Below are 27,636 nucleotides of genomic sequence, written 5' to 3'. Positions count from 1 at the left end.
TTCACCGGTCAGTGTGTCGGATTTTGTCTTCTTTGAAATTTCAAACGATTCTTCTCTTTTTATATTTAACTTTTAGAGCTTCCGTCGGAGGCCGCCGCTCACTGCGGAGGCCTGGACATCGTCTTCGGCAGCAGCTCGTCACAGAACACCGCAGGTCATGTGTTCAGTCCAGTATGAATTATAAATAATAAGAACATGAGAGGAAAACGTACAGAGAGCTGCTTTAATCTGAGGACGGAGTGAAAACAGCCGCCGGCAGAAAGAGCTTTAAAATGGACCAAAATTACCTCTCCGATATTAACAATAATGATATAAAAAATAAATATGATTAAACCTAATACTACTACTAATAATAATAATAATATAGAAATATAAATAATAATGATATAAACAATAAATATGATTAAACCTAATAATAGCAATATAGAAATATAAATGATGACAATAATAATAATAATAACCATAGAACAAATTATAATGAAACGTAATAATGATAATAATAATATATGAATGCTAACAATTATTATGATAAAAAAATGATGAAATTTATCAACAATAATATAAGTATAAATGATAATAATAATAATAATAATAATAAAAAATGAAATCCAAATAAATATTCGTAATAATTTGTGAGTCATATGGAGAGAAGTGCTGCTGGTGTGAACTTATCGAGCACGTGATGATTTCAGTTAAAATTAATATTTGCGGTGAACGTGCACGTGCTTGCGGAGCTGCTTCCGGCTGACAGAGATGAATGAGCTCCTCACTGCTCCGCTGCTCTTCTTTATTTATTCTGGGTCCTTTCTGGATTTGTTCATTTGACGGAAGGAAGCTGAAGAGCGGCGGGAACAAAAGATCAAAATAAAAATCATCGACAGAAGGATTTTATTCCGTTTCAGACTCCACTTCTGTAAAATGTGTGTGATGAAACCCTCCAGTTTTTAGAGCCCGTATAAATATATAGCATTTAGTCATTTAGAGTTCTCCTGGTTCTGGAGGCCCGGTCATCCATCATTCCTGCCACCATCAATCGAATAACGCCAGACAACCACAGTCCCGTCTCATATCGAGCTGCTACGTGACCTGCTGCACCAACTAAACTACTGCTGCTGCTGCTACTGCTTCACCAACTATACCTCTACTACTACTTCTGCTGCTGCTGCTGCTGCTGCTCACCTGACCTTTCTCCTTTCAAATGAGAAGAGAAGAGGAAACAACGAGGCCTGTGAACATGAAGACAGCCTGTTTTACTTCCTCAATGTGATTTTATTTTGGTTGGAGTGCAGACTTCTTACCTGTGATAAAAAAAAAAAACCATCTGAAACAGAACCTGGTGAAGTTTCTCCAGGTGGAGGAGAAGAAGATGGAGAACAGAACCAAACGTTCAGGGAGGTTTTCTTATAAAATCTTTCTTTTAGTGTCGAGATTAGAAATAAAAAAAACACGTGAGTAAAGTTCACTCTAACTTCTAGTGATCACAGACATGTACATAAAGAGCACGAGTCTACACAACACGACAATCAGTCAACAACATCTTCCACAGTGGTCGTCCTATAGGAGGGAGTGTGCGTGTGTGTGTGTGTGTGTGTGTGTGTGTGTGTGTGTGTGTGTGTGTGTGTGTGTGTGTGTACAGTCCATCATGTTTGGGGGTAAAGCTTTACTTAAAAAGAAGAAAGAGAAACGTGCTTCCTTCCCGCCTCGGTATAAAAATAAATAAATAATTTAACGGAACCGGAGGAGAAGTGTCGCTCTGCTTCTCTTCACCGTGAGTCCGTGACGCTCCTCGGCATGCACCGAGTCTCTCCATGTTTCACTACAAGTCTATTGGCGGCCTCGAGGCTGAGGTGAGGCGTTTCCATGGTGATCCTCTGCAGGCTCGCCGTGCTGGCTCAGTCAAGGTGAGGTGGGTGTGGTCAGGTGGGTGTGCGGTCAAGTGGGTGTAGCCTTGCGGCTGCAGCGGGAGCTCCGGTGGTGAGCTGCACAGCCAGGTGGAAGTAGATCCCTGAGCCAACCATGGAGGCCTGGACAAGAGGACAGAGAGGACAGAAAGGACAGGTTAGGACACGGTAGTCCAGGTGAGGACACAGATGACAGGTTAGGACACAGTAGTCCAGGTGAGGACACAGAGGACAGGCCCCTGGTCTGTCGCGTCCACGCTGCCAAATGAAGTCCACCTTCAGTTAAGATATTTTTAACTTTAAGATGTCATGTACACAACTTGAACAACTTCCACGTTAGACACTGAAAAGTGTCCAAAACAGACTCTTGTGTGTTTCTGACTGAAGACACGAACACGTTCCTCTGATGGGAAACCATGACAACGTTCCTCCGATGTAAAACCATGACGACGTTCTTCTGATGTGAAACAATGATGGCGTTCTTCTGATGTGAAACCATGACGACGTTTCTCCTATGTGATATGATGACGACGTTCTTCTGATCTGTTACCATGATGACGTTCCTGATGTGAAACCATGACGATGTTCTTCTGACGTGAAACCATGACGACGTTCCTCTGACGTGAAACCATGACGACGTTCCTCTGATGTGAAACCATGACAACTTTCCTCTGACGTGAAACCATGATGACGTTCCTCTGATGTGAAACCATGACAACTTTCCTCTGAAGTGAAACCATGACAACTTTCCTCTGATGTGAAACCATGACAACTTTCCTCTGACGTGAAACCATGATGACGTTCCTCCGATGTGAAACCATGTTTGGAAATATGACACCAGAATCTCTAAAGGGTTCTGTTCTGTTGAAGGAGGATGTGAAGGATGTCCATGGATGTCCTTTCCTCTGGGTGAGCCTCGAGGCCGCCAATCGAGGCCGCCAATCCTTTCCTTTACTTCGTGTGATGAAGTAAACATGTTTGTTTACAAAGCTGCTTGTTATTAAAAAGGTTAAAAACTAAACCATCCTATAAGCTCCAGTACCATTAATGCTGCATGAACCCACCTGCTGATGAAGAACACGAGATATAGTTGAAAGCCGAAAAACATTTTTCTCTATGACTTCTAAGAATAAAGTGATTTGGAATTTATTCGGAGGAACAGAATAAAAAGCGACCATCATGTGATTAAATTGAAGAAGCTGGTTTGGGTCTCCTGGTGCGTCTGAGGTTGATGTGCAGTATAATGAGCGTATGGTGAGCGGCTGCAGTGTGCAGCAGAGAGGAGGATAAAATAGTGCACATTCACTCATGTATTGTGTAATGGCTAAATGTTATGGCTCCGGCTTTATCGTGCATGGAAAACCCTCATATCACTCTGAACACGGCGCTCCTCCTTCCTGCGGCCTGCATCAGATTTACGGCCACACATCAAATTAGGGGAGTTTAAAAACAGCCGGCTGTGCAGAGTGATTACTGTAACTAGTCAATGATTGCTCACTGAGAAATCATTGGATTAAATACTCTCCAACACAGCAGCCTTTCTGATGTCTCTATGTAAATGCAGATGTATTCTTTATGTATTTTTCAGATGAGGCGTCACTCTCTGCTCTTTGAACTTCATTAACAAAGGTGGGAGTTATCAGAAAGGGAGGAGGGGCTGGGGGGGTGAAAAAAAAGAAGCGGTGCAGCTCCTATTTACATATAAAGAGCTCTATTAATCAAGGTAAGTGTCATTACAGCGAGGCTCATTGAGCAGTGGAGAGTGGGTGTTAAATAAAATTCTCTGTGCTCGGCTGCCTCCGGCAGGCGATACGTCTTGATTTGAGAACTGTCAGCTGTGGTGGGGAGGAGGGGGAGGAGGGGAGGAGATGGAGTATTACCCCCATTCTTAATCAGACTGCAGGCGGAGAAGAGATGGAGGAAAAGAAACACGGAGGAAGAGGGGGGAGGAGTGATGGAGGTAAAACAGGAAGTGGTGTGTTTGAATTTATTCAGGAGGAAACAGCAGCTCCCTGCAGCTCCAAATACTCTCACATATTTGAACAGAAAATATTGAATATTAGTGGCAGAACTGATGGTCAAAAACTGTGACAATAAGATCCAGGTTGAACTAAAATAGAACGAAACTTTCCGGGGTGACTGCTGCACAGCAGGGTGCTCACAGGCTGCGCTGCTTCAGAATGAAACCAAGCAGCCAAAAGCAGACTGATATTAAAAAGATGTGGAATTAAGTCCAGCAAATGCCAAAGCCCTCCTGATTGGTGAGAAAAGAGAGCGCAGAGTGGAAATATGACAGCAGAGAGACGATGACTCAGTGGAATAAATGAGGAGAGACAACTTACTTCACCCTGTAGTTGAGGCTCGCCTCAGTGGAGTGGGTTTACATGTAGTGCCACTGCCCGTCCATGCCCATGTTCATACCCATCCCACCCATCGGCCCTGGAGTGACGAGGAAAACATGGTTAGAACCAACAACATGACAGAGCACTAAGAACAGGCAGCACTTCACTGACAACACACAGAGCATCACTCCTTACAGCTGCTGCACATCAACGTGTTTAAAGCTGCTGCAGCTCCGACAATAAAACCAGAGACCAGAGTTCAGAGTTCAGGTTGGTACGAAACAAAGCAGCAGCTGTCTGCATCAACAGAGAAAATCATCCAAACTCTCAGATGATCTGAGAATATCATAACAGTGAAGTCAAGTAGCTTCTGAGAAACTTCAGAGTTTGGTAGGAGTTAGAGTCTGGTAGAAGTCAGAGTTTATCTTAGAGATCTGGTAACTGGTTTTCAGGTAGATGGATATGAACTTTCTTACCTCCAGGTCGGAGGCCCATGTGCTGCTGTCCATCCAGAACAAAGCCTGCCATTGGCTGGCCGTCTGGACTGTAGGCTGTTCCCTGATTCACTGTGGAAGAAGGAGATGTGTCAGAGTGGAGAACCTTCCTGTGTCAGAGTGGAGAACCTTCCTGCATCATGTTGAGAGCCTTCCTACATCATGTTGAGAACCTTCCTGCATCATGTTGAGAACCTTCCTGCTCCACAGAACGTGTTAAGTCAGTTAAATTTGTCTTTAACGAGCTCCTTCAGTCTGAATGGATCAGTCAGGTGATCTCTATCTGTCTATGCAACCTGACCAGAACTCTGAAGGCGTTTCTGTCCTCTGTACCTGCTCTGTTGGACTGGTCAATCATCGGCTGCACTATTCTCCTCCTCGCATTGATGAACCTGGAAAAAGAACAAAAACATTAACCCTTCAATAAAAAGAAGATAAAACATGAAGAAAAAAATGAGTTAAAATTTGTTTTCGTAAACAAGATGAAGCTCTCTTTATGTTCAAGTCTCTCATTGCCTGTATTACAGAAGGGAAGGGACTCTGGCAACGTAAGCTAGTTATATTCATTGAAGAAGGCCATGTGAAATGGTCAAAAAGACAGTAAGTAACCTTTGAGTTTAATGGTACTACATAAAGGTTTCTTGTGTTTACGACCTAACTTGTGAAGATGATGCTGCATCATTAGTGGAGCGAGGTGTTGTAAAACTCCTGAAACAGACTTTTCTCCACATCAGAGTCTTCGTTGTGTCCTCGCTGCTCTGATCGGAGTTAATAAAAACAAAGATGTATTTCTCAACAGTGTGATTTCCCGAGGAAGAGGAGCCCTGCTGTGTCTCCAGGGATCTGACTCCTCATCGAGTTTTTTCCCGTTGACATCATCAGGGCATTAAGAGTGTCGCGCGCTTCACAATGTATTGATTGGTTTCTCCCTGTAGCCTCAGGCTGCGAGGAGCCTAACCGCTCTACCAATGTTTGTTATTGATACGTGCAGCAGTCTGAGTCTCTGCTCTCGGCTTACAGGTGGCTGCTGGTCTGTCGGCCTTCAGAGGACCATCAGTGAGACCACTCACGCTGCAGTGGAAACACGTGCGATTCCACATGCAGAGCGTCTCTCCTGCCCACACAGATAGCAAGAACCGAACGTGTTTGAATGCATCATGTCATACATGTAACATGACGCTGTTGAGTGACAGCATGTCTCTCCTCTTCATCGTCTCATTGTCTAGGGGATATATATGATGAAGACATATCTTAAAAGTTATCACACGGGATGAAGACACTTTAACCACTTTATAATTTAATACAAATTAAAGAGAAAATCAATGTTGAACTAATTTTACACATTAATTCCAATAAATATTCAGTACTGTGAAATGTGTCTGCTGGTGAGCTCACCATTCAACATGAGAGGAAGATGAAGTTTACTATTAAATATTTGGCTTTGATACGAGCATGTAATACATATGTACTGAAGTGTGTCTGTGTGACAGAGATGAGCTGATCCTGAGTCCATCACTGTGTCTGACATTAGTCATATTCAACTATGACCACATGAAGTCAGATCTACAGTTGAAACCAGAAGTTTACATACACTGTGCAAAAAGACACGTAACACTTTTTTTCTCACTGTCTGAAGTTAAATCAGACTAAACCTCTCCTGTTTTAGGTCCGTTAGGATTACCAAAATTATTTAACTTTTGCTAAATGTCACAATAATGAGAAAGATAATTTCTTAGAGAATTTTATATTACTTTCTTTGAGGTCAAAAGTTTACATACACCAAAAGTACTATGTCTTTAAACAATGTGGGCAAGCCCAGATGATGATGTCATGGCTTTTGAAGCTCCTGATAGGTTAACTGATAACATGTGAGTTAATTGAAGGCACACCTGGGGATGTATTTTAAGGCCACACCTCAAACACTCTGCTTCCTTGTTTGAAATCATGGGAAAGTCAAAAGAAATCAGCCAAGAAATCAGGGAGAGAATCGTGGAGTTCCACAAGTCTGATTCATCCTTGGGTGCAATTTCCAGATGCTTGAAGGTGCCACGTTCATCTGTGCAAACAATTATACGCAAGTATAAACATGGGAATGTCCAGCCATCACACCGCTCAGGAAGGAGACGGGCTCTGTGTCCCAGAAATGAACTTGTTTTGGTCCGACATGTGCAAATCAACCCCAGAACAAAAGCTAAAGACCTTGTGTAGATGATGGCTGAAGCTGGTAAGAAAGTGTCATTATCCACAGTAAAACGAGTCCTGCACCGACATGGGCTGAAAGGCTACTCAGCAAGAAGGAAGCCATTACTCCTAAAGAAACATAAAAAAAAGCCAGATTACAGTTTGCAAAAAGACACCAAGACAAAGACCTTAACTTCTGGAGACATGTCCTGTGGTCTGATGAAACTAAAGTGGAGCTGTTTGGCCATAATGACCACCATTACATTTGGAGGAAAAAGGGGGAAGCTTGTAGACCTGAAAACACCATCCAACTGTGAAGCATGGAGGTGGCAGCATCATGTTGTGGGGCTGTTTTGCTGCAGCAGGAACTGGAGCTCTTCATAAAATAGACGGCATCATGAAGAAAGAACATTACCTGGAAATATTAAGGCAACATCTCAGGACATCAGCCAGGAAGCTAAAACTTGGGTGCAAATGGGTCTTCCAAATGGACAATGACCCTAAGCATACTGCCAAAATAGTTCAAAAGTGGCTTGAGGACAACAAAGTCAATGTCTTGAAGTGGCCATCACAAAGCCCTGACCTGAATCCCATCGAAAATTTGTGGGCAGATCTGAAAAGGCGTGTGCGAGCGAGGCGGCCAACAAACCTGACTCAGTTACACCAGTTCTGTCAGGAGGAATGGGCCAGAATTCCAGCAGAGTACTGAAAGAAGCTTGTGGAAGGATACCCAAAACGTTTGACCCAAGTCATGCAGTTCAAAGGCAATGCTACTAAATACTAAGGAACTGTATGTAAACTTTTGACCTTGAAGAAAGTAATGAAAAATTCTCTAAAATATTCTCTTTCTCATTATTGTGACATTTAGCAAAAGTTAAATAATTTTGGTAATCCTAACGGACCTGAAACAGGAGAGGTTTAATCTGATTTAACTTCAGACAGTGAGAAAAAAAGTGTTACGTGTCTTTTTGCACAGTGTATGTAAACTTCTGGTTTCAACTGTATGTATAAAATGTATTTTAGTCTTCAGTGAACAGGAAGCTGCTCACAGACTCACCAGTTGTTCACCTGCAGGATGGTCAGACCCGTGTCTTGTGCCAGCTGCTTTTTCTGTTCCTCTGAGGGGTATGGGTGCTATAAACAACAACAACAACAACAACAACAAATAAATAAAGAGCAATAAGTGTAAATACAGCCTTCACTGATATGAAGCATCTCCAGCTGAGCAGCCCTGGTGTAGTCAGTGTCGGCACACACACACACACACACACCCAACAGTCAGCTGACCTCCTCAGCGCGTGGCTTTGTGTGACAGTATTTGACATTATTTGACACTTCTTGACAAACGATTGGATGGGGAATAAGAAGGAACAATAGTGGCTTTGTTTGGGGCCCCGTCAGTCCCCCTAACCCACCGCCCCCGCACTGCCTCACTCCCGCTCCATGCCCCGTCTTCTGGCCCCAGTGTGTGTGTGTGTGTGTGTGTGTGTGTGTGTGTGTGTGTGTGTGTGTGTGTGTGTGTGTGTGTGTGTGTGTGTGTGTGTGTGTGTGTGTGTGTGTGTGTGACACTGGAAGGAGGAAGGCAGATGGCAGACAGAGGTGACCCGTGTACTGAGAGCGGGTCAGGTCCAGTCTCCATTCTACTGCTGTCAGACCTGCAGCCACCTCCTCTGGTCATCAGTGAAGGATGAGCTTCCAAACACTTCATATTATACACTCATAACACACACACACATACACACACCACACACATGCACTGAGGGATGTTTTGGCCCTGCCCAGTGGCTGACAGCAGAGTGACAGATCCCTTTAAGCTCCGCCTTCAAATAAAATCAAACAGTAGGATAGGAAGTAGGAAGTAGACATTAGAACCAAAACCCTCAAATTACAGAGACAAATGATTTTCTTTCATACAACCCAGTTTCCAAAACAGTTGGGACGCTGTGTAAAATGTAAATAAAACAGAATTTGATGATCATATAAACTCATATTTAATTGCAAATAGACCAAAGACAACATATCAAATGTTGAAAATGAGACATTTTATTGTTTTATAAAAATAACTGCTCATTTTGAATTTGATGGCAGCAAAACGTCTCTAAAAAGTTGGGACAGGGTCAACAAAAGACTGGAAAAGTTGTGTAACGCAAAAAAAATACCTGGTGGAACATCTGACAACTAATTAGGTTGCCTGGCAGATGGGGAGAGGTTCACCGCTCTGTGAAAGACTGGAAAAATAGTGCAAGAATCTAAGAATAATGTTCCTCAACATAAAACTACAAAGAATTAGTGGATTTCATCATCTATGGTTCAGAATATCATTAAAAGACACAATTCTGTAGTGAAAATCACTCCATGAGCTCAGGAACACTTCTGAAAACCATCGTCTGCGAACACGGTTCATCACTGCGTCCACAAATGCAGGTTAAAATTCTACAAAGAAGAAACCAGATAGAAACATGAGCCTTCTCTGGACCGAGATCATTGAAGATGGACTGAGGTGAAGTGGAAAACTGGCCTGAGGTCTGATGGATCACAATCTGAGATTCTTTTTGGAAATCATGGACGCTGCATCCTCCAGGTTAAAGAGGAGAGGGACCATCCAGCTTGTTATCAGCGCTCAGTTCAAAAGCCAGCATCTGTGATGGTACAGGGATGCATTAGTGCACATGGCATGGGTAGCTTGAACATCTGGAAGGAAGCATTAATGCTGGATGATATATTCAGGTTTTGGAGCAACATATGCTGCCATCCAGACAATGTCTCTTTCAGGGAAGGTCTTGTTTATTTCAGCAGAACAACGTCAACAACCACATTCTGCACGTATTCCAACAGCATGGTTCCGTAGTAGAAGAGTCCACTGATAAACTGGCCTCCTGCAGTCCAGACCTGTCAATCATTGAAAACATCTGGAGCATCATGACATGAAAAATACAACAAAGGAGACCCTGAACTGTTGAGCAGCTCAAATCCTTTATCAGGCAAGAATGGGACAACATTTTACTTTCAAAACTCCAAAAACTGGTCTCCTCAGTTCCCAAACATTTACAGAGTGTTTTTAAAAGAAGTGATGCAGCACAGTGCTAAACATGATTCTGTCCCAACTTTTTAGAGATATGTTGCTGCCATCAAATTTAAAATGAGAATATATTTATATAAAACAATACAATTTCTCAGTTTCAACATTTGATATGTTGTCTTCAGTCTATTTGCAATTAAATATGAGTTAATGTGATTCACAAATCATTGCATTCTGTTTTTATTTACATTTTACCCATTTGGAAACTCTTTTTTTCCCTTCCCTAACTAAGGTGTTGTAGATGAGTGTAAACAGGTCAACAAATCTTAAAAAGTATAACATTTCAATTGACTCTGACGTGACACTCGTGACCTTCAGTGGATTCCTGGTTCGGTCTCCAAACTCAAACTGCTGCATCAGTGTGAATGTGGAGGGATGTCCGGCTGCATGAAACCAACAGTTAGCAGCAGGCTAATGGGCCGCTAATGAATAATATAATGAATCCAACCCTTTCACAGCTGCTGTCTCTATAGCTTCCTCACAAGGCGATCTGTGAAGGGTCTTCAGAAAGGACGACAAAAGCAGGAGGGCACCGCTCCTGGTGGACAGAAACAGCCCCCCCCCCTCCGCTTCTCCCACGGCCGTCCTACTGCGGGCCTCCGCTGCAGCGTCTGACAAAACATAATCCCGCTCCTTTCACACCCTCCACCGCTGATGAATGCTTGATCGCTTGGGTGTTGCAATAGGCCTTTCAGAGGCCAAAGTCCCACTGCACACTTTTTATAGGCACATCCTGCCACGGCAAACACTTGTGCTTAACAAATTAGGGCTGAAAGGAGACGGGAACAGAGAGGGGATAATTCAATTATCCTCCTTTTTTATCTGGAAAATCTAAAGGTGGGCTTTGGAAAAGAAGGGATTACTCCGAGTACAGGACTTGTGTGGGCTTCTTACAAACTAAACAAGTGAGGGGTTACACCACATCTATGAGCGTCAGAAGTAGAAAACCTGAGGCGGGGCGCTGGTATCTTTTGGACCTCGGATAAAAGGTAATGTTCTCCACAGAGCTCAGAAAAAGGGCGGCCGCCTCTGATAATGATTTCTGTACAAACCACCGACCGCTATTTCAAAGCAGACCTTTAGACGTAAGGATGCATTTGCTGCATTCTCTGGAACAAAGATGAACTTAGTTTGGGAAATGCAGGAAATGATGGAGGGGTCAAGGTTAGACATGCATTTCTGTATCATCTGAATCAGTGAAGGCTTGTTTTATGGAGAGGAGGGTCTGGGAGAGAGTCTCTTACCGTGAGATGCTGGAACAGCCATGCTCTCATTATATTTGTGGCCACTTTGGGGAAGATGCCACGTTTCTTCTGCCTCTTCTTGTCCTGGTCGTCCTCGTCTCCAGTGCCCGGTGATGCCAGGCTGTTGTCGAGGCCGTCTCCTGCAATCAGAGACGAGAGGAGTCGCGTTACGAGAAAGCTTTAATGTGGCCTTCGTGCTTCCCTGAAAAAAACGTGCCGTGAAAGAGGAAGATTGCGTTCCTTTGTGTCACGGCGGCACAAGATTCTTCCTCTCACCTCTGCCTGACTCCCAGCTCTGGATAATGAAGAGGAGTTTGTAGTGTGGGAGCTCAATAAAACCAGGAGCTATTAATTCAATCTGAGACACGCGTTTGACATGAGGTAATGACTGCGGGAGCTGTGCGCCTGACGTGAAATAATGAATGCTCAAACTGTAGTCAGACTCATGCTCGGCCTCTGTTTTCTCTGTGACCTCTGTTTGAAATAAGACTAATGATTTCCTGAAGTAAAGCAGGAAACAAACAGAGGAGGCTGTGAATGAAGTCTGAGGCCACAAACATCAAACCGTGTTTGAAGTCAGACACGAGACGTTCATTTGGGGTGCTGAGGCAGAATGAGGGGTGGGGGTGTGGGGTGGGGGAGTCGTTAGGGCGTGAAGCCGTCACCCTTACGTTCCCATGTGTTCCCCCCCCCCCCCCGATGGCTGTGTCGGACTGTGCAGCGCAGCATCCCGCTGTCAGCGGGAAGCTGAGGGTCGAGGCAGGAGGCTTCCTTTAAGCTGAGATTTCCGCCGCTGCTCGCTAACTCTCTGCCTCTCAGCACAAGGGGCTCCCGCTCCCTCTCTGCCATTAATTGTGCATCAGCCGAGATGATTTACTTTTAACAGTGGTGGTTATTTTTCTCGCCCTCGGGGCAGAGAAGCCTTGAAAGCCTGCCTGGAGGGCATGTGAATAATGCATCTGAGAGACTCCTCCCCCGAGGCGGGACAGAAACCCTACTTTTCTTAAGATTCGCCCCGGCATGTCTTTTTGTTTTTACAGACGCATCAATCAAACACGCCTATATGAGCCATATTCATGCATAAATATTTCAGCTGATAAATATTGACATTAAAAAGGATGCATTTTAGGGTCGGGGTTCTGGGGGTTGTGGGAGTTTTTACGAATGTTGTCCAGCAGACCGGATATCGGCCCTCGACTTTACTTTGTTATCCTCATGCAGCCTGTTGGTTAAAGGTTCTCCGTCCTCACTCATCTGACAATTAAATGTTGTTAAATCATCTCACCACTGTCAGACGCACGATATGATCCTCAATCACCTGCTTAAGTCTGGAATTAGACACACGACATGATCCTCTATCATCTGTTAAAGTGTTTGGTCTCCTCAGTGATCCACTATAAAGTTTCAATGTTTAGTCTGTGATAGATTATAAATGGACGGGACATCCATGCAGCCAATCTGATTCCGCTGTCACTGCCTTCCGGGATGTCATCAAAGCAGCTGCAAGACATCGGTGGTGAGTCGCAACAGAAAATACACAAAAGCAACAAAAAGTGAAAACAACTTTGAAAGTGATCATGAAAGCTTCATCCTTCTGGCTGCTGCACATTAATTCATCTCTACAAGAACCCAGATTCAACCTCCACCAAGAAACGAGCTAATCGACACAACGTCAAACCAAGCAACGCACAGAGACACGCGATGGACACTCAGAGACACACTACGGACATAAAGAGACACACTACGGACACTCAGAGACACACTATGGACACTCAGGGTACCAGGAAGGAGAGCTGCAGTGACACGAACATAGGATTTGATGGAACTGATGAGAGCAGTGGAATATCAAAGGAAAGGTCCAGTCAGGGTATAATGACACTGATATGTTTAATTACATTATATCTGTAATTAAAAAAAGAAAGAGAAAAAGAGAGGAAGAAAGAAAGACAGAAATAAATAGGAAAGAAAGAAAGAAAGAGAGAAAGAAAGAAAAGGAAAGAGAGAAAGAAAGAAGGAAAGAAATAGGAAAGAAAGAGAGAAAGAAAGAAGGAAAGAAAGAGAGAAAGAAAGAAAGAGAAAGAAAGAAAGAAAGAAAGAAAGAAAGAAAGAAAGAAAGAAAGAAAGAAAGAAAGAAAGAAAGAAAGAAAGAAAGAGAAAGAGAGAGAAAGAAAGGGTTAGTGTTAACCCCCTCTCCCTCCTCCTCCTACCCCTCATCCCCACCTCCTCCTCTCCCTCTTCCACCCCCCCTCCCCCCCTCAGAGATGAAGGCCTCGGGGCAGATCTTCTTCTACACTAATAGTTTCTGACTGTTCTGCAGCATCTCGGTCGATCTAAGTGTGACGGAGAGTCTCAAAGTCTCAAAGTCATACAGCCATGCAAGTCTCTAAACTGATCCCCCCTCCCCCCCCACCCCATTCCACCCGGCCTTAGTGTCTGCATGCGTGACACCGAGGGGGGTGGAGGGTGTGTGTGTGTGTGTGGGGGGGGGGGAGGGGTATTACCGCAGGGATGGCTGGAGTATTGCCCCGGGGCTAAGAAGGAAAACACAGAGAAAAACAGCACCCTAAGATATGAAGAGAAGTCTTCCTCACCCTCCTCTTCCTCTGCTCCACACTGAGCTGCTGAGGATTCAGACCTCAAACATCGATAACCCTGTTTTTAAAAAGTTGGGAAGCTGTGTAAAATGTAAATAAAAACAGAATGCAGTGATCTGCAAATCCTGCAAACTCATTAAATATAAAATAAACCAAAGACAACATATCAAATGTAGAAACTGAGAAATTGTATTGTTTTATAAAAAATATCTGCTCATTTTGAATTTAATGACAGCAACACGTCTCTATAAAGGTGGGACAGGATCATGTTTATCACTGTGTTCATCACCTCTTCTTTTAACAACACTGTAAATGTTTGGGAACTGAGGAGACCAGTTTCTGGAGTTTTGAAAGTGAAATGTTGTCCCATTCTTGCCTGATAAAGGATTTCAGCTACTTAACAGTTCAGGGTCTCCTTTGTTGTATTTTTCATGTCATGATGCTCCAGATGTTTTCAATGATTGACAGGTCTTGTCTGCAGGAGGCCAGTTTATCAGCGGACTCTTCTACTATGGAGCCATGCTGCTGGAATACGTGCAGAATATGATTGGACGTTGTTCTGCTGAAATAAACAAGACCTTCCCTGAAAGAGACGTTGTCTGGATGGCAGCATATGTTGCTCCAAAACCTGAATATATCATTCAGCATTAATGCTTCCTTCCAGATGTTCAAGCTACCCATGCCATGTGCACTAATGCATCCCTGTACCATCACAGATGCTGGCTTTTGAACTGAGCGCTGATAACAAGCTGGATGGTCCCTCTCCTCTTTAACCTGGAGGATGCAGCATCCATGATTTCCAAAAAGAATCTCAGATTGTGATTCATCAGACCACATAGTGTCTGTTTTTAATGCAGTGCTGCCTGAAGGCCCAAAGATCACCACCATCCAATATTGGTTTTCAGTCTTGTCCCTTGTGTTCAGAGATTTCTCCAGATTCTCTGAATCTTTTAATGATTTTATGAACCGTATATTATGAAATCCACTAATTCTTTGCAGTTTTATGTTGAGGAACAAAATAAGTTACAATCTTAGATTGTTGCACTATTTCCCCACACAGTCTTTCACAGAGTGGATAACCTCTCCCCATCTTCACTGCTGAGAGACTCTGCCTCTCTGGGATTTACAAATCATCACATTCTGTTTTTATTTTCATTTTACACAGCGCTACTACTTTTCTGAAAGAGGGTTATACATTTAGCCTGTCTAACACACTCCTCTTCGTGCTGCAGTGTAAACATTCAGAGTAAAACCCTGTTTGATGGTTGATATGGTGAGACAGCTTTTTATTAATTATATTAACTCCACCTGATCAATAATCTCTGTACAGTGATGGAGGTAAAACAGTCATAGTCTGTATTTATTTTACATGCGTGTACAGAAACAGATACAAATTATATGGTAAATTTATTCATGCATCTATGTTCTGAATGGAAAGACATGTAGATATTAGTGTAGGTGCGTCAAAGTAAACATCATGTAAACATGTAAACATACAGTTGTTTTGTGCATCAATATGTAAACAAGTTCCTTCAAAAAACAGTATAATCACTTTGTGTTCCACTGATCTCTTCCTGAACTCTGACCTCTGCAGCAGTGTGCCAGTCAACCTGTTTCTTGATAAAAAAAATCCCATCATGTGACCTCACTGCCAGACTCAGTAAATCTGAACATCATTTTTTATGAATAACTTATTCAGCTTTCTTTTTCTTTTAGTTCAAAAACCAAACAGACGTCTGGTCCACAGAGTCTTTACATGAAGACATTAGGTACCATTAATACTGGGACTCAGTATGGAACCCCTCCCTGGCCCCCACCCCCACACTTCACATCACATCAATCAGACAATGCTGACATCATCACCACATTATAATTGATACAGCTGCCTTTACAAAGGAGGATGGCCTCATGTGACTGTGGACAGACGAGGAGGACACTCCTGTCCTCAACATTCATCTGTCAAATGTGAACAGATCTGCTTGCACATGCGGATAACTGAGAATTAACGTTAGAGGCGACCTGATGCACACGAGAACTGATCTGGACCTCCTCCAATCAAAACCGTCCGGAGAACCACAAGTAAAGCAGTCTGACACTCTGCAGCTCTACATCCTTCAGCTCGCTGATTGTCTGTCTGTCTGTCTCGGGGCTGCTCTACAGGCAGAGTACTGCTGTATGATGTGTCCTTAAGATAAAGTGAGGACCAGCTAGCTGAACTGATTGCTGCACCTCCAGCTGCAGAGGCAGCACGGCCGGTCTAATGAGCTCAGCGGGGCCCTGATCCATCACCAGTGACAACTCAGGGCCCCTCCCCTTATTAGACTGATCAACAGCTCTAACGGAGCAGTCTGGAAGATGTCCCGCATGAGATACATGGAAATCCTCTGTGTGAATGTGGAGATCCTCCATGTGAATATGGAGATCCGTATGAACATGTGATTAGCAATTGTACGCAGACAGAGGAAGTGTTGATGTGATGTGAGTCTCAGATTAAACCTCCATCTCTCTGTGATCCTTTAGGTTAGTTAGTCAGGGCTCCATACACATGAATGTCTTTATCACTATAAACAGGGAAAACAAACAGTTACAGCTGTGGCATGAAACCAGACTCTGAACAGTCAGATGTGTTTACAGAAAAACAAACCAGCCTTCATGCTTTAAAGGGTCGCCTCACAAAAACAGCAGCAACCCTAAAATAGCAGCAACCCTAAAACAGCACTGACCCTAAAACAGGACCAACATTAAAACAGCACCAAGACCACAGTCTCTATGCTGTCCTTTTCTCTCTGCTCTTCTCTCACCCCAACCGGTCAAGGCAGATGGCCGCCCACCTCTGAGCCTGGTTCTGTTGGAGGTTTCTTCCTGTTAAGAGGGAGTTTTTCCTTCCCTCTGTTGGAGGTTTTTCTCCTTTAAAGAGGAGTTGTTGTTTTTTTTTTTACCTCCTAGCTTATGTGGGAATTGTTGAATTGTTGGGTTTCTCTGTATAATATTGTAAAGTCTCGCTGTAAGGACTTTGATGTGTTAGTGCCATGAAATAACTTGTTGTGATTTGGCGCTATATAAATAAAATTGAATTGAATTGAATTGAATTGAATTGAATTCAACAGCACCAACATTAAAACAGCAACAAAATTAAAATAGCACCAACCCTAAAACAGCTCCAAACCTAAAACTGTACAAACATTAAAACAGCACAGACTCTAAAATAGCAACGACCCTAAAATAGCACCAACATTAAAACAGCACCTACCCTAAAAAAAAGCACCAAACCTAAAACTGCACCAACATTAAAACAGCACCGACCCAAAAATAGCAACGACCCTTAAATAGCACCAACATTAAAACATTAACATTAAAACTGCACCAACATTAAAATAGCAAAAACATTAAAAATGCACCAACCTAAAACAGCACCAACATTAAAACAGCACCAACATTAAAACAGCAATAAACCTAAAACAGCACCAACATTAAAACTGCAAAAACATTTAAATAGCACCAACCCTAAAACTGTATAAACATTAAAACAGCACCAACATTAAAACAGCAACAAAATGAAAACAGCACCAAACTTAAAACTGCACCAACATTAAAACAGCACCAACATTAAAACAGCAACAAACCTAAAACAGCACCAACATTAAAACTGCATCAACATTAAAACAGCACCAACAATAAAACAGCAACAAACCTAAAACAGCACCAACATTAAAACTGCACCAACATTAAAACAGCACCAACATTAAAACAGCACCAACCCTAAAACAGCACCATCATTAAAACAGCAACAAACCTAAAACTGCACCAACATTAAAACTGCACCAACATTAAAACAGCACCAACCCTAAAACAGCACCAACATTAAAACAGCAACAAACCTAAAACAGCACCAACATTAAAACAGCAACAAACCTAAAACTGCATCAACATTAAAACAGCACCAACATTAAAACAGCAACAAACCTAAAACAGCACCAACATTAAAACTGCACTAACCCTAAAACAGCACCAACATTAAAACAGCAACAAACCTAAAACTACATCAACATGAAAACTGCACCAACATTAAAACAGCACCAACCCTAAAACAGCACCAACATTAAAACAGCAACAAACCTAAAACAGCACCAACATTAAAACAGCAACAAACCTAAAACTGCATCAACATTAAAACAGCACCAACATTAAAACAGCACCAACCCTAAAACAGCACCAACATTAAAACAGTAACAAACCTAAAACAGCACCAACATTAAAACAGCAACAAACCTAAAACAGCACCAACATTAAAACAGCAACAAACCTAAAACAGCACCAACATTAAAACAGCAACAAACCTAAAACTACATCAACATTAAAAAACACCAACATTAAAACAGCACCAACATAAAAAAAAAACCACCAACCCTAAAAATGGACTGACCCTAAACAAGCACCAAAATTAAAAGTTTACCAAAATTAAAACAGCACTGACCCTAAAACTGTGTGCGAGTTTTGTGTGTGAGTGTTGTATGTGAATGATATGTGTGACTGTTGTGTGTCACTGTTGTGTGTGAGTGTTGTGTGTGAGTGTTGTGTGTGAGTGCTGTGTGTGAGTGCTGTTTGTGAGTGTTGTGTGTGACTGCTGTGTGTGACTGCTGTGTGTGTGTTGTTTGTGAGTTTTGTGCATGAATGTTGTGTGTGTGTTGTGCATGAATGTTGTTTGTGAGTTTTGTGTGTGAGTTTGTTTGTGAGTTTTGTGTGTGAATGGACCTTTCAGAGTGAAATCAGCTCAATGATCCAGTCCACCCCCAGCAGGAAACTGCTGCAGGGACACAGTGGTGTCAGTGCAGCTGTGATGTCACTGGTATGTGAGCACCTCCACTGCACCCCCTCCTTACAGGCTGTGGATGTGACAGAAAGATGCAACACTTCCTGTTCCTCACATTCCTCCTCCAGTGTGCAGGATCTTTTCCAGCCACTCCCACTGCCTTTTGTTTTATTTGGGTCTTTGTGATGGACATGTGAAGCACCCCCTCCCCCTCCAAACATTCCAGGAGAGCTCCGCCCCTTCAGCTCTGTCTGTCCTCAGCAGCCACCCTGGGGGATGAGCTATCAAAGACTCTGCATATCACACAGCTTACAAGACAACAACCAAAAGATGGGAGCTCCCAGAGGAGCCCAGCAGCCACAGAGTGGAGGGTCATCCACCTGTGGTTAGCCCCCCAGCACCTCCTCACTGCTCTTTTACAAGCGCTTCAGGGAGCATTAATGACATTCCACTTCCTGTTCGGATGCACAACTCTCTGCATCATTCATGATGTTTAAAGTCCTCCGACCTCAGATGGGTCTGCATCCTCTCATTAACATGAATCAACAGTGCTGTAGGTTAGAGGTTGAACGTGTGCCTCCTCACGCAGGCAGTTGTTTTCCAGCTCACAGCAGGTGGCTAGCTCAGATACAGACTGTGGTTTGGTACAGAAATATTCATGATGCTGTACATGCATCACGACCATGACAGTCATCTCTGCTGTGCGACTGCAGCTCACTGTAATGTGTTCACTGCAGTTTGGAGCCATATGAATCTGAGATCATGAGATGGACTGTATTATCATGTGACATGACCTCTGTGCAGCAGAACAGCAGAAAATGTCCCGGATTGTAAAACATAAAAAAGTTTTACCAATTCAGATGAAAGATGTGAGCAGCGAGGAAAGAGGCGGGGTTTAGATCTGACTTCAGACAGGCTGCATCCATAAATCCTGTCATCAGTCTAAAAGCAGTGCTGCAGAATATGGAGATAAATATGAATATGAAGGAAAGCAGGAAGCTGATGGTGTGCATTCATGATCACATCAGGAAACCTCAAGAAAAATCGGACTGTCCTGTTCAAGGGCCAAAACTCATTTGAATGTGATGATTTCTGCATAATTAGAGCTCACTGGAGGCTCCAAATGAGACCAGCATGACACACCTCTACTGTCCTTTCTGTGAGGGTGTTTCACTCTTTGCTGGCGTGAGGCCAGATCCTACAGCAGATCCCACAGCAGCAGATCCTACAGCTGCAGATCCTACAGCAGATCCTACAGCAGCAGATCCCACAGCTGCAGATCCCACAGCAGCAGATCCTACAGCAGCAGATCCCACAGCAGCAGATCCCACAGCAGCAGATCCTACAGCAGCAGATCCCACAGCAGCAGATCCCACAGCTGCAGATCCCACAGCAGCAGATCCTACAGCAGCAGATCCCAGCAGCAGATCCCACAGCTGCAGCTCAGCTCTTCCTTTGTTCCTCTTACATAAAGTGGCCTGTCCTTACATCCCTGCGGGGAGGGGGTGGGGGGGGGGCACTCGGCACCCCCATCCTCTATGCATTCTCTACCAGGTCAAAAGGGCATCCCCCCCCCACACACACACACACCACCACCACCACACACACACACACACACACACACACACACACACACACACACACACACACACACACACACACACACACACACACACACACACACACACACACACACACACACACACACACACACACACACATGTTTAAAAAAAGCCTAAAGGAAAGAAGGTATTCACACTGTGACCTCTCTCCGCTCGCCTCTACACACCACAAGTACAGAATGTGTAAATTAAGATACCGGTAATCAATATTTACTAAAACACATACACACTCTCTCAGTGCACTTCATCTGGACTTTAGAAGCTACAATGATTTGCAGCAGAGCATTCAGTCAAAGCATTTCTGATTGTCTCTTAATCCTCTGAGTTTCTGTTGTCTTGCAAAGCATCCTCCTATTGTTCTCTTCAATGCTCTGCTTACTGCTGCCTGATGGGCAGAGGGTGGAAAACTGCTTTAAAGTGCTTTCTATTTTTACTGGGGCCAAAGGGGAGAAAAACAAAAACAAGTCATAAAACCCTGATAGCCTCCAATTAGCACATCAGAAATCACATTAAGGGCAGGAGCAGCAGGGTGACACAACAAGCACCAGGATGGCAGCAGATCTCTTCATCAGTGATAACTGGCCTCTAATGGAGGACACACACTGACTGGAGAACAGAGGAAACCCTAGTGATGATCTCTGTCATGTTTTATTACTTAAATCCACACTTTAACTACGTCATTTAAAAAATTAAGAGACCTAAATGTACAAAAACATAAATGTAGAGGCTGCACAGATTCTTACTGACAGTATGAGGAAACACCGACTGCTCCTGTTTTTTTGTTTTTTTTTAACAAATATTTCAACCACATCCTGAGCAGCTTTGTTTCCTGAAGATCACAGACAGACTTCTCTCAAAAGAGAAATTCTCCTGCAGGTATTTGTTCTACCGACACCTGGGTCAGGTCACACAGATCACAATGTTGAGATAAACGGGAGGTTACCTGTCAGGTAAACATCTGCAGAGCAGCAGCTTCCCTGTATTTAACTGATGATGAGTTTCATCAGTGAAATAAAGATAAACATCATAAATAAAATAGAAAACTAAAGATAAAGTTATCAGCTGAACTAAAGGACCTCACACAAGCCACCTCACACAGAGGACACAGGACACAGGACAGACAGCTTTGATATGGACCAGGATGCTCTTACCCAGTTCACTGGTGTTGTCTCCACTCTGAGACACGTGTCCCCCGCTGGACGGTCCCGGGGTGCCCACAGAGGGTGTGGAGTGGGCGTCATCCATGTCTCTCCAGGATGCTGGATTCTGAGAGGTCAGGGAGAGGTCCACACACCAGGGGACAGGACATAGGACAGAGGAAGACAGAAGAGAGGAAACAGGTGAGGAAGGTCCAGTATTCTCCAAAAACACCCGGTGATCATCATCGTAAGGCAGCGATCAGGTCGTCAGAGACATGAGACGACGTTACCATTCTGTCCAACGGGAACTTTAAATGCAGCAGAGACAGACAGCTGAGAGGACAGTCTGAAAACCCTTCCGGTGTCCCGCTATCTCTGAGACCAATGCTGGACAGACAACCTGTATCAGAGGACGGTCTAAGTGTGGACCCTCCGGTGTCCCGCTCTCTCTGAAACCAGCTCTGGACAGACAGCCTGTATTTATTGGGCTGAGCGCGGCGACACTCAGACAGAAAGAAGCCCAAAGCAAACAGCAGCCGTCCCTCTTCAGCCTCTCTGTGTCAGCTGTTGGCCGGATGGTGTTTAGATGAAGAGCTCAGCAGATGACAACAAGAAGCGCCGGGACAAAAGCTCAGTGTGAACGAGGCCTCTCAACGATGGATCCTCTTTTCTTATCCAGGCACACAATAATTAGAACTCCTCAGCACACCGCGCACAGAGAGGCGCCATGTGTTCTCTTGTTTATCAAGCTAATGAAGGATGTCTCCCTGCAGCCCATCTGTTAGAACCCAACAGGACCGGAGCCGAGTGCACTGGACCAACACAGTAACTGACTCATCACTGGAACTGACTGGAACTGACCCATCACTGGAACTGACTGGAACTGACCCATCACTGAAACTGACCCAACACTTGTACTGACTGGAACTGACCCATCACTAGAACTGACCCAACACTGGAACTGACTGGAACTGACCCATCACTAGAACTGACCCAACACTGGAACTGACTGGAACTGACCCATCACTGAAACTGACCCAACACTGGAATTGACTGGAACTGACCCATCACTAGAACTGACCCAACACTGGAACTGACCCAACATTGGAACTGACTGGAGCTGACCCATCACTAGAACTGACCCAACACTGGAACTGACTAGAACTGACCCATCACTGGAACTGACCAAACACTGGAACTAACCCAACACAGGAACCGACCCAACATTGTCTGGTTTGGATTCAGACCAACTTCTTCTCTCCAGACACCATCGACCTTTAGTTTGTTATTGTTCATGCTGACTAAATATTTCACAGTTCTGATCCAATGTGTGTGTAAGGATCGATAGCTAGATATAGATATCTACAACCCCATTTCCAAAAATAGTTGGGACGCTGTGTAAAATGTAAATAAAATCGGAATGTATTGATTTGCAAATCATATGAACACATATTTAAATGCAAATAGACCAAAGACAACATATCAAATGTTGAAACTGAATAATTTTTGTTTTATGAAAAACATAAACATATTTTTGATTGTAATGGCAGCAACATGTTTTTAAAAAGTTGGGACACGGTCATGTTTACCACTATGTTGCATCACCTCTTCTTTTGACAACACTGTAAATGTTTGGGAACTGAGGAGACCAGTTTCTGGAGTTTTGAAAGTGAAATGTTGTCCCATTTTTGCCTGATAAAGGATTTCAGCTGCTCAACAGTTCAGGGTCTCCTTTGTGGTATTTTTCATGTCATGATGCTCCAAATATTTTCAATGGGTGACAGGTCTGGACTGCAGGAGGCCAGTTTTAACCTGCATTTGTGGATGCAGCGATGAACTGTGTTCACAGACGATGGTTTTCACAAGTATTCCTGAGCACATGCAGTGATTTCCACTCCAGAATTGTTTATGTTTTTAATGCAGTGCTGCCTGAAGGCCCAAAGATCACCACCATCCAATATTGGTTTTCAGCCTTGTCCCTTGTGTTCAGAGATTTCTCCAGATTCTCTGAATCTTTTAACCGTAGACAATGAAATCTACTACGGTAATTCTTTGTAGTTTTACGTTGAGGAACATTATTCTTAGATTGTTGCACTATTTTCACACACAGTCTTTCACATAGTGGTGAACCTCTCCCCATCTTCACTGCTGAGAGACTCTGCCTCTCTGAAATCATCTTTTTATATCCAATCATCTTAGTGATCTAATGCCATGATAACATAATTAGTTGTCAGATGTTCCACCAGCTGGGTTTTTTTGCATTACACAACTTTTGTTCTTTTCTTTTCTGTCTTTTGTTGACCCAGTCACAACTTTTATTTTAGACATGTTGCTGCCATCAAATTCAAAATGAGTAGATATTTTTTATAAAACAATAACAAATTTCAGTTTTAACATTTGATATGTTGTCTTTGGTCTAATTTGAATTAAATATGTGTTCATCTGATTTTTAAATCCTCACATTCTGTTTTTATTTACATTTTACACAGCGTCACTACTTTTTGGGAAATTCTGAAAAAATACATATATGGCTATATAGATATAGATATGGATATATAGATAAAGATATTGATATCGATATGTATATATATACAGCTATATAGATATACAGCTATATATATATATATATATATATAGATAGATATAGATATGAATATATATAGATATATTGATATAGATATATAGAGATACAGATATAGTTATAGATATATAGATATATTGATATAGATATAAAGACATACAGCTATATAGATTTAGATACATAAATATATTGATATATACATATATATAGACTGCAATGACTGTTTCACACACACACATACTCACACACTGTTTTCACACAGGTCGAGCTTCATTCAGTGGAACCCATGCAGAAACATTACAACTGCTGGTAACACACATTACAACTGCGTACACACACACACACACACACACACACACACACACACTGTGTGTACATGAAGTTAAAGAGGTCATTTCGGAGTCTTTTCACTGAAGCTGAAGCTTGACAGAATTTATATTTAAAAAGTCTCCAACCTGCGTAGATATGCTCCACCTCTGGGTCTGGTTCTAAGTCTAGTTCTGCAGTCCACATGTTGTAAATGTAACACAAGTTTTCCAGTCTGTTGTTGACCCTTTCCCAACCTTTTAAAAATGTGTTGCTGCCATTAAATTACAAATGAGCAAATATTTTTCGTTTAAAAAAAAAAAAAAAAAAAAATCAAGTTTCTCAGTTTCAACATTTGATATGCTGGTTTTGGTCAGCATCACTTCAACATCTGGATTTGGTTATTTGTAAATGAACACAGGTGACACAGGTAGACACTCACAGCAGGGGGGCTGACAGAGACCCCCACTTCACCTGTAATCATCCTGCTGGCTCATCCTCATCATCCTCATCCTCATCATCCTCATCCAATTCCTCCTTATCATTTCTGACTACTCTCCTGTTTAAATAAATCCATCACAGATTCTTTACAGACAAAATACGTTGTAGGATTTAAAATGTAAAGTGTGAATGTTTTTCCTCCTCTCACACTCTGCAGCAAATCCATAATATTAATCTTCAAATTAAAATCCATAATATATCAAGATTAATATTCATAATATAACAAAATCAATATTCATTTTAAAAAATATATTCGTATTCAGCAATAATAGAAAACCAGATGTTGTGTGCAGCATGTTTGTGAGTGTCTTTAAATCTGTTATTGAGTGTTCGTCAGTTTCACGTATCAGAGGCCTCTTTATAAAAGTCAGAGATAAGCAGCGCATGCGGCTCCACACAGGTGAAAACAGTTCTATAGATCCAGAGCAGACTTTTATTATTATCATTATTATTATTATTATATGAACAGAGCAGGGACTCACGTGGTCTGCGAGGTTGGTGGATGATCCTGAGAGGTCGTCGAAGTCCGACTTGCAGACGTCCCGGTCCTCGATGACCAGGTCGATGGGCATCTTCCCCTTCAGGCAGCTGATGTAGCGGTGGCAGAAGTTATCACAGAGCTCATGGACCTGCGGAGCCCATATTATTATTATAATATAAATATATTATTATTTAGATGGGGACTGAACACCAGAACCATTCAGAGGTCTCATCAGATGTACCTTCTCTAACTCCAGCAGGTGGAACCGAAGCACTTGAATCGCTTGAATCATCTAAAAATATAGAAACATTTTTTTTTTTAATATAATCGAGGTTTTATTTTAGAGACAGTCAGTGTTCAATAATAATAATAATATTTACTCCTGAACAACATCCTACAAACACGATTTTATTTCGTAAGAAAAAGTGCACGTGCTGTCCCGGGCAGGTGAGCGCGCGGGCAGCAGAGCTCACCAGGTTGTCGAGCTCCGGGTTGGAGGAGAATAACGGTTTCTCTGCGCGAATCTGAGGCGGGAAAAACACATAGAGGCTGCAGTCATGTTCTCGAAGTGATTTAGGAGGAGTTGGACAGTTCATCAATCATGGTCAAATTATTTTGTTTTCTATTCAGCTCATCTCGGTGGACTGAACATGTTTTTCTATATCATACTTGACCTAAAACGGTGTAACCTGAGTGTGCCTCCTACCTGCTTTGCAAACACGGCTATGTCTTCATTGAAGGAGTCGGAGGAGCACACGTCTCCTCCCGCCACCCCGGGCTCTCTCGGTGTGCAGGTCGCCAGCTCGCACTTCTCGAAAACCAGCGCGAGCAGCGGGAATAACGGATGCCTGCAACATAGAGGAGGCTGGTCAGTGTGCAGCCCTGCACACACTGCAACACATCCTGCTCATGAAAGACAGTCCGACACACATGTTCACATACTGGAGACCCGCTGTATTTATTGCTTCAAATATGAAACCGGAATTATCGAAAATGATTGTAATTACTTGATCCGTGAGCAGAATAGATCTTTATTTTAAAGTAGAAATTAAACAGAATTTTTGTCACTAAATATATGTGAAATGAGACTCTGACTTTCTAAATTACAGCTAAACCGAAAAAAGCTTTTTGTTCCCGTTTAATAATAATAATAAAATATCAATTCATTTTTTTCTATGGCCTCATAATATAAATCTGCACCGAATTACTATGATTATTAAATATGATTAGTATTGTTATTATTAAATAGGCTATTATTAATGTCATTATTATCATAAAGCCTATTGTTATTATTGTTATTGTTATCATTATTACTATCTAATTTGTATTGTTGTTTGTGTGTTTGTTTGTTTGTCTGTTTGTTAGTTCTACCCTCACCCGTAGATCTGGTCCTTGTCTCTCTTCAGTGCGTCGTTGACGACGCTGCCCATGCTGCTGGACATGATGTTGTGCGGTGCGTGGGCTCCATAGTGCTGCGTAGGGTGCGGGGGAGGCCCATGGTTCAGGTGGTGGACCTGCGGCAGGGGCCGCGGGGCGTGCGGGTCTCCGTACATGGACGTGGGGACTCCGACTCCGTCCATCGCACCTCCGTAGTGAGCCAGCTCGTCGTACTGTGGAATGTTTAGAGCATCAACATGCGACAGAAGACAAGTCGAGGAAACAAACTTCTGCATTAAATTCACAGGAAAAAGACTTTAATGATAATAAATAATAATAATAATTATTATTATTATTATCGTTATTATTATCTGCTAAATAAAGAAACAATATTCCAACTGTGTTGTATTCAGTTTCTAGATTTCACACTTTTACTTTATTTTGTCAGAAAGTTTTGTATGAATTATGCCAGGTTAATGTCTTTTGTTTTACAGCTGTAAGAACGAATTCAATTTAAATACAAACATTTTATTTGTGCACAAAGATAAACGAGACGTACCCTTTGCGTCATCTCTGTGCGTAATTTCCAGACGTGTGAAGATAATTTTGGTGCTGATAGTTAAATTGAAAACTCTTAAATCCAAGAGGGAACTATAATCCTGTCCGGTTCTGTGACATCGAGACAGTCAATAATAATCAATCAGAAACAGGTAGAAACACATCGTCACCGAGAGTGCCAAAACGCGCGCGGACATCTGGCGCACAGGTTTGTGAGTCTTCAGTGCGAGGATTAGTGATAATCTGTCAGATGTGTGTGTTTGATGTAGTTCCCAGCATCAGTCCGCGGATCAGTCCTGTTCTCTCAGGGTGTCCTCGTGTCCCGGACTCTCCGCTGCTCTCTGCCCGCTGCTCGGCTGTGGAGCCGCTTATAGGGCCGCTGTGTGGTCTGCAGTACCTGATGACTGCCTTTTCAAAAGTCTGCAG

At 42.8% G+C, this 27,636-nt stretch overlaps 1 protein-coding gene across 1 annotated transcript; it reads right to left on the bottom strand.

The window, feature by feature from the left end:
- Positions 1 to 639: 639 nt before the first annotated feature.
- meis2b (Meis homeobox 2b) lies at positions 640 to 27,414 on the bottom strand. Its single transcript, XM_069687381.1, has 13 exons — positions 27,212 to 27,414; positions 26,653 to 26,885; positions 25,982 to 26,123; positions 25,749 to 25,799; positions 25,517 to 25,567; positions 25,277 to 25,423; positions 21,419 to 21,533; positions 11,242 to 11,381; positions 7,976 to 8,052; positions 5,071 to 5,129; positions 4,720 to 4,809; positions 4,244 to 4,340; positions 640 to 2,024 (listed from the first exon to the last, which is right to left on the bottom strand). Exons 1-12 carry the CDS (start codon positions 27,221 to 27,223, stop codon positions 4,282 to 4,284), a joined length of 1,176 nt encoding a protein of 391 aa, XP_069543482.1. The 5' UTR covers positions 27,224 to 27,414; the 3' UTR covers positions 640 to 2,024; positions 4,244 to 4,281.
- Positions 27,415 to 27,636: the final 222 nt, after the last annotated feature.

This window comes from Brachyistius frenatus, unplaced genomic scaffold, assembly GCF_029030835.1.
Source record: "Brachyistius frenatus isolate BFR_SWC_R1_liver_20210118 unplaced genomic scaffold, ASM2903083v1 Contig_457, whole genome shotgun sequence".
NCBI lineage: Eukaryota > Metazoa > Chordata > Actinopteri > Embiotocidae > Brachyistius > Brachyistius frenatus.
Note: the sequence above shows the minus strand (reverse complement) of the source record. Positions and strands in the feature narration are given on the sequence as shown.

What these genes read in the sequence shown, in the direction of transcription:
- meis2b (XM_069687381.1), bottom strand. An exon ending in ACCCGGAGCTCGACAACCTG is followed by an intron (nt 25,568 to 25,748) that starts GTGAGCTCTGCT and finishes CTATATTTTTAG; the next exon opens with ATGATTCAAGCGATTCAAGT. An exon ending in CCACCAACCTCGCAGACCAC is followed by an intron (nt 21,534 to 25,276) that starts GTGAGTCCCTGC and finishes CTGACCTCTCAG; the next exon opens with AATCCAGCATCCTGGAGAGA.